Here is an 8,337-nt window from a genome sequence, read left to right on the forward strand (position 1 = left end):
TTTTCAAAACTTTGGTGATGAATGGGAGGTTGTAGATCGGCCTGTAATTCTGCAGTAGTGATTTGTCTACATTGTTTTTTTTTATCAGTGGCTTGATAACTGCTGTTTTCAAAGCCTGGGGGAAAACACCTGAAGAGAGAACTGAGTTACTATTTGGATCAGATCAGTGGTGGGAAGTAACGAAGTACAAGTACTTAAGTACATTTTTCGTGTACTTTACTTAAGTAGATTTAATAATGGGTACTTTCTACTTTTACTCCACTACATTTTACAGTAAGTATCAATGACAAGTATTAACACAAAATACTTTGTCGAATGGCAATTTCTTAAGTTCGGTCCATTTACCTGTACTAGCTTACTGGCACATATTCCACATTCAATATGGCGGACGCTGTGACGTATTGCAGCAACAGGCCGACCCGCTCCATGAGGCGTCTACGTATTAATGTCTATGGTTATAACTGCTTGGAGGCTCTGCCTGTTGCAACTTAGTATAGTTTTCTCCCTAAACTTAACCTGGTTTTAATTAAGCTCAGTATGCCAAAGAGACTTCAATATTATGAGGCTTTTGTTTATAACTTGTTCGTCATTGTTTTTATCTTCAACATATTTTTACAATAAGCATGATTTGATTTAAAAATAATTTGACTGAATTTATTCCCCTTGTTAATCTACCATTTCTCTTTCATGTATTTTAGTCATTGTTGGCTTTCAGGCCCCTGTGATGGACTGGTGACCATGGTGAACCCTGCCTCTCATCTGATGGCTGCTGGAGATGGGCACCACCAGCCCCCCTCACCACCCTCAATCCATTTTCAGATATATATGATGTATTATATCTGAAAATGGATCAGTGTGTTCAGATCATGGATGGAAAGCTTTTAAGGTAATTTGTCTCTCTTAAGTCCACACTTAAAAAAACTTCATTGTTAATACCAGGATCCACTGGCTCTATGATATTTCTGACGACTTTTTTCTACTTTAACATAAACAGGCAAAGAAGTCACCCAGAAATGTTTTTCCACTTTCCATTTGGTCCCAATCATCATCAGTTCTGATGATGCCACATACATAGCGAGTTCACAACGTCTTAAAATTGTAAGTCGTACTTTTCTCTTTGCTGTTTTTATGTACTCTTTAAAATACAAGTGCTTTCTCAGTTTAATTGCCTTACTGTTTTATTTTTATTTTTATAGGTCTCTGTAAAGTTCAGTGAATGGTTCTGTCGCTGATCCTCACTGTTCTTAGGAAGGAGAAATGTCAGTTTGTCTGCAGTAATACTGGAATACTGTGACATTGTATTAAAACAATACTCTGTTCTCCTTGGTGAAATATTTTTCACATTTCCTCTAAAGTGTACTAATGTTTTATTGTGCTAATTTTCATGAGCATGTTGTCTGTAAACTTTTAATATGCTGACAATTTGTACAATTCTCTGATAGTATATTGGCAATGTACTCTTGAAAAATGTGAATATATTGAATACACAATGTAATTGTTTTCACCTTGAAAGTGTGTTGTCATTGATCTTTCTGTGTACTGTAGCCTGATGTGTTTGCAGAACTGTGGTGTCTATGAAGCATTAATGTACAAAGTGGCAAAGAAGCAGAATAATAAAAGACATTGATAAGAAACTGAAGAATGTACTTCATTAACAATTATAATAAACCAAAAGTGCAATTGTAACATACTGTAATCACACTACTAATATATAAAATATTGAATGTTTATATACTTATAAGACATTCTAAATATATTGTAAATGTAATTTGATCACAAAAATTGTGCACTTAAGATATACTAATCAGGCACATTTATATTACATAAAAATATGTAAACTTGAAGCATACAAAGTATAACTTTAGTTGTTCCAATAAAGCACACGATAATACATGTAGTATACTTGAAACTGATTTTTTGTGATTTAATTAGTATTAAAATGCACAAAATTAATTGTTCCAAAATGACATACTTCAAGTATACTGATGATTACTGTGGATTCAAGTATGCTAAATTTAGTATGCTTAGTATTTATTTTTCACCAGGGACACCTTTGCTGAAATGGTTATTGGTGGACTTTCCACTTAAGTAGAAAACATTTTAAACTTTTGTCACTTCATCCAATTAGCCATGAATATGTCTAGACCACTTGCTTTTTCAGACATTTATACTAAAAACATGAAGCCTAATACATAAAACTATACACGGAACATCAAAAAACCATTCAGAATTTTATAAGAGAAGTTGCTGCAGAATAAACTCATAAGCAACATTGTTAAAACATTGCCATAAAGATGTGAATTACTCAACATAATATCATGACAGTACTATTATGTTGAGAAAACTGCAGTTAAACTTTTTAATGTAAATAAACAGATCTCCATTTTATTATTTTCTTACAGCATTCAGCTGAGAAAACCTTCACGATTCCTTGTTTACTGGAGCTTGTCTATATGTCACTCACCACTAGAGGGCAGTATTGTACTACATGACACCATTTATTTTTAATTGACAGGATGACAGTTTTTATGCATATAATATTTCAAAGCTCAAAACCAGTGACACACATATAATATTAGACACGTCTATGTTTTCTCGATTTTCAGTTCCTAAAAGATCTTCTTCTTAGTTTTGTTTAATAAGAGGTTTAATATTTTTTCTGTACCTCCATAATTTTGTGGACATTTTTTCCATATTGCAGTTACAGTGTATTAGAAGGTTACATCAAGCAACAATAATTTAAATTGGTAATCCTAATTTAGTTATACATTAAAAAAAAACATATGATTGTATTCACAGAATAAGTAAAAATACAAATTAATTTGATTAGTTTAAGTTAATTAAAAATAAAGTGGAAAAATTGGTAGTGTAATTTCCATATAATATGAAGACAATGATTGATAATGCAACAACTCAGAGAAAAAAAACCCTCATGCTTTATTGAACACTAGAGAAAAAAGATGGGTCTTCAAAAGGATTTCAAAGAGGCCAGTGAAGGAGTCTGCCTAACATGAATACCGGTTCTATAACTTAGGTCCTGATATCACAAAAGTCCAGTCACCTTTGAACTTCGGCCTCATCTCTGTAGAGCAGCTGGTCAGCTGACCTTAGAGGACGTGAAGAGTGCGAGTGAAACAAGTCTGAGACATAGAGTGGAGCGAGGCCATTAAAACATTCACAAGCATTCACAAATTTTTATATTCTTCTTATAAGAATATAGAAATCAATTCTGTAGCACACAGGGAGCTCATGAAGAGCACTCAGCACAGAAGTGATATGCCTGTGGGATCGAGACCAAGAGTGAAAAGATGAGTCGCTCCATTTTGGACAAAATGAAGGTGAGAGAGGCCAGCCTGTCTGACCCGAAAATAAATCATGATACCATAATTAAGGGGTGGGCTTGGATGATCTTTGTAAAAATCTAACTTGGACAAAATTGCCTTTTTGTTACAGCTGGAAAAAGCTGCAACAAAAAGGCCAGACTTAAATTGAAAATCTAATGTCACCATCTAATTTCACCTGCAGAAATTTCACTTGCACTGGATTTCAGACATGGAGTCAAAGAGTCAAAATTCACATGGTACATTTCACAAGGGCTAATTGGGGGAAATAATATTATAAATAATATAATAGTTCATTCTGAGTGAATTGTTCTTGAGTTTTTACAATCTTAATTGTGCAGTATTTTTATTTATCTCCTGGTTCCTGTTAATTGGACACTAATGGGGATATTTCACACACACACACACACACACACACACACACACACATATATATATATATATATATATAGTATATTTTTTGCATTAACATGTAATAACATGTAACATGTAATATTTCTAAATGTTGTCCATTTCCAATACACAAAATATCAATGGAAAATACTTTGAGTGGATTATTTGTAGTATAACATTATAATTACAAACTGATGAAAATCTCTTTAGAGATTTCTTGGCTGTTTGATATCTCTGCTGCAGTAAAAGTGTATAATTTTATTTTGTAATATCCAATTTACATTAGTTGGAACATGCTTGGCACCATGAAAATGAAGGTCAAATATTTAAAAACACAGACCTTCGAAACTGAAAGTAGGGGGAATATATTTTTAGTGGTTACCAATTAAAAATCATTCTCTCTAAAGCAGTCTACTACAGTCATGAAATACTTTCATACCAAACTAAAACACAGCAACTGAATATGCTATCTGCTGTAATGATATTGATTTCAATTAAGAATAAAATCACAACCAGCCCATTTCAGTGTTTGTCGAAAGCTGTTTGTTTCAAAACATTAACCAGCAGAGAGTGAGTTTACAGAAGGGCATAGAGAGGGGAGAGATAGAGCAGAGAGAAAAGGATGGTGGGCTTGACGAACAGGAAGAGGAGAACACCCATGGGAGACAGATGAGAGAAAAAAGATGTGGAAGGTCAGAGATGGGAATAAAATGGAAAACGGAGAGAAAGATGTGAAATGTGTGAAGAAAAGGAGGTAGTGGTCAAAAAAAGTGTGTGTGCATGCGTGGGTGTGTGTGTGTCAGACTTAGGGAAGGACTGATTTGTTTTCAGTGAAAGGTGAGGCCACTTAGATGTGGTGTGGAAGAACAGCGAAATCTATTACAATGTGTCAGAGGAAACATGAGAAGGGCATGACCTGAGTGTGTGTGTGNAAACCTTCTATGAAAGCTAAAAATATGATTTACAGAGTACAATTAGGGATCCTTCTGAAGCCAATTACTTGGACTATTAAATATAATATAAATGCACATCACTCTATTCTTATTTGTACATAATATTTAATGCCATAAATTATTTTTTTATTCTATTTTGTGTTGGTCCCATTAAATCCCAATAAAATCTGAAATTTTCGCAACACAGGTCGAGTTCAGCAATATAAGGAATACCAAAATGTCAGAGAATTACACAATCAGGTAATGATTTTGCTGCATATCAGAAACACATTTTGCTGTTCAACCACCTGCAGCAGCTCTGTTTTCAAGTGATTTGCAGTAGTGAAGTGATACAGACATCCACATCTTTAACTTATATATTTGTGGCACTGTAGTAAAGCTGGAAATTCACCCACCTCAGTGTTGCTTTTAACTAAAAGTGCATTCATGGGTTTTTTTTTCTGCAGCACTGTGAAATCCCTCAACAAAGTTCTGTCAGTTGTGTCTATATTTTCAAGAAGGCAAAAGACTAAGCACAGCTTTCAACATTCCTAAATGTGTGGAAGAGCAGAAGGAATTTGTGTACACAGGAGTGCTGTTTTAAATAGATAGGAAGGGACATTTGCCTGTGGCTGATTTAGAGTAACTGTGGTCCAGTGTTTCCGTTAGAGACAGAAATGGGGAGGGCGTGGCTTGGCAGAGTCAGGTTGATACTAAATGAAATGCTAGGAGGAAGTTGAATGAATGCTGTTCTTATTCACATGTACTTCCCCTATTTTATCCATTCAGCACTAAGTGCCTGTTCAAAACGTGTCCATTAAAATTCAACCATGGTGAGACAAGAAGAACCACAGACTCTCCCTAGTATTTCACGTTCTGTGTCATGTATCCATACCTCTCCCGCTGCGGCCGACAAATCGCAGATCATTGAATCGGGCCACTTGATTCTTGATGACCGCGGTGGCATTGCGAAGCTCTGCTGAATAGTTCTCATCATTTCCAGCCATCACAGTTACCAAAGTACCATCAGGAATATCGCCCAGGGTCACTAACTGGACAAACATCAAACAAAATTATGACAGTCTAGAAACTTTTGTCTTGTTAGACCCTAATACAAAATAAAATGAAATTATGTTTAGCTTTGTATACCATTTTATTCTACTTACTGGGAAATGGATAAAAGTTCTGAAAGTTAAAACTTAGAGGTTAACATTATAATGTTATTAATGAAACCTTTGGTTCTTATTGTTCACACATTATCTCTGCTTAAATGTATCACAGCATTTACACAGATACTTCAGTTCTGCGGGTCCTACTTGGTACAGACTGACGCATCTATAAGTCTCTTGAAGTCAACCAAAAGTATTAAGGGGGAGTACTTTCCAGAGTGCCATTGTATAGCACAATCAAGTAACAATGTTAACTTCAGCTCTTTAAAAAAATGCTATACATATCGAAAGTAATTAAAAAGAAATTTTGCCTTGTAATTTAACGCCTTGAAATTTGGTCTCTATTACTTTAAAAACTCCTGCTCTTTCTGAAACTCTTCCTTCATGAAGTCATCACAAAATGGCTCCTCAATTAACACTGTAATTAGAAGGTTAATATTAATCCTCTGTGTTGGTCACACCAACACATGACCAACATGTCACACCATGTGTTGGTCTGTCATGGTGTCTGTCACACCAACACAACGCAATGCATAATTGTGAAGAGGATGGAAAATAACGATGTAGCGAAGCAACAGCCAACAGGATTGAGGTAACTCTGGAGGAACTGCGGAGAATTACCGCTCAGATGGAGAAATGGCAAACATGTGGAGGAAGGTGCTATGGTCAGATGGGATCAAAATTGAATTGTTGACAACATGTAAAGAAAAACTAACACTTTACATCACCCTGAATACACCAGCTTAGTGAGGGAAGCTGATCAGAGTTGACAGGAAGATGGATGGGGCTAAATCCAGTAAAAACTTGAAAGAAAAAAAGATTACAGGCTGTTGAACACTTCCAGCACCTTCCAGCAGGACAACAGATGTTAATGATAAACAGATTCATGTGTTATAGTGGCCTAGCCAAAGCCCAGCCAAATTAATTGACTGATCAAACTTTTTTTATATAGCACTTTTCATACTATCACACACTTCACAATGACGCACTGTGCCATTTTATCACATCCCGAAATCAATTAAGGTTTGTAGTTTGGGTGGGACAAAATCCCAAAAAGTTAATGGGTGTGAATACTTTAGAAAAATTAAAACGAGGGGTTTAGAGTCCGTTCTTCTCCTTAACACCTGCTGTTATTGAGGCCCAGCAAGGCTTATTTCCATAAAAACGCTAATCTACCATTGCTGTGCAAATGTCCGGGATAGATATAGTACTATGGACGGTTTCTCTTCTCACATAGAGCTCTCTAAGCAAACAACTGCAACCTGTGTTGACTGACAAGCTGCCATTAATCTGTGAGTTAAACATTGATTGTAATGTACTTCAATAATCACATGTTGATGTTTGCATTATGAGTTGTCAAAAAAAATAAGGGCAGTAAAAGACTGAAAAATCAAGCAAAAAAATGCAGCAAAATTTTGAATGTGCAGATATCTGTAGAAAAAAATATGAAATGCCTGTCTGCACATCCATCATGTTTGTGCTATAACACACAATTAGATGGGCGCTTTTATGGGTGTGCATGAAATGTGCATTATATGTGCATTACATCCATTTTCAGTGAGACGTAGCTACAGCCACTCATTATGCTTCATAATGATGCATTATGTTCCAAATTCACAAACAAGCAGAGAAATGCATGTGGGAAGACTAATGCATAAAACTCAATAAATCAATCTGCTGTGTGTTCTGCAGCTTAGAGATGCTGTTCCACAAATGCATTGAGTCTGAAAGAGGAGAAAAGCCTCCTACCATACATTCACATGTGAGTGAATACTCTGGAAACAAATAAAACACCAGACAGTGTGCTTTCAGAATGCTGGGAATGAATGACAAGAATGAAGTGGTCATATAGGACTAAAATGTTGAAATACAGATAAAACAATGTTTGGAGATATTATCACTTTTTTATTAGCAGTAAATTATATTAATATATTTCTGCTAAATATCACAGTCCATAAATTTAGTCCTGAAAAAAAAGACTAAATATTTTGAACACAGTTCAATAAAGAATTAAATCTTTCATAAACACTTTTTCAGTTGATGTTTATGTTAATGAATGTACAGTGGATCCCCGGTTAGAGAGAACAGCTTTAGTCCGTCAATTCTGGAGATCTCCTCTAAAACAATAACTGGCTATGTTAATAGTTCAAACACTAAATATACCTTAATATTGATAGAAACAATGGAAACCACCTTAGCACTGCTGCTAATAAAGTTAACATTCACAGTCTTCCTTCTCTCCATTGGAGGGGTACAGATATTTCAAGCTTTCAAATATTTTAAATAGTAATGAATGAAAAAAGCCTCAAACTGAACTGGAAGTAGGTGGGGGTCCACTGTAAGAATTTTAACATATGAACTTCAGGTTGGAGAGTTTCTATCAGGGCAAAAAGCAAAGGCTCCAGCGCAAATACATTTCAGTGAGGGTTTACTCCTGCTGATCCAACAAACTCCAGCAACTAAATCTACATTTCCCTTCTTATATATATATATATATATATA

The 8,337-nt window shown here is 35.2% G+C and overlaps 1 protein-coding gene across 1 annotated transcript in view; it reads right to left on the minus strand.

Annotated features, from left to right (window-relative positions):
* runx1 (RUNX family transcription factor 1) overlaps nt 1-8,337 on the minus strand; it is a 31,062-nt gene that overhangs the window by 11,877 nt on the left and 10,848 nt on the right. The window contains exon 4 of the mRNA XM_007542021.2: nt 5,562-5,718. Within this exon, the coding sequence (XP_007542083.1) occupies nt 5,562-5,718 (157 nt within the window). The remainder of the gene's footprint in view (nt 1-5,561; nt 5,719-8,337) is intronic.

Source organism: Poecilia formosa, unplaced genomic scaffold (assembly GCF_000485575.1).
Source record: "Poecilia formosa unplaced genomic scaffold, Poecilia_formosa-5.1.2 Scaffold650, whole genome shotgun sequence".
Classification (NCBI taxonomy): Eukaryota; Metazoa; Chordata; class Actinopteri; order Cyprinodontiformes; family Poeciliidae; genus Poecilia; species Poecilia formosa.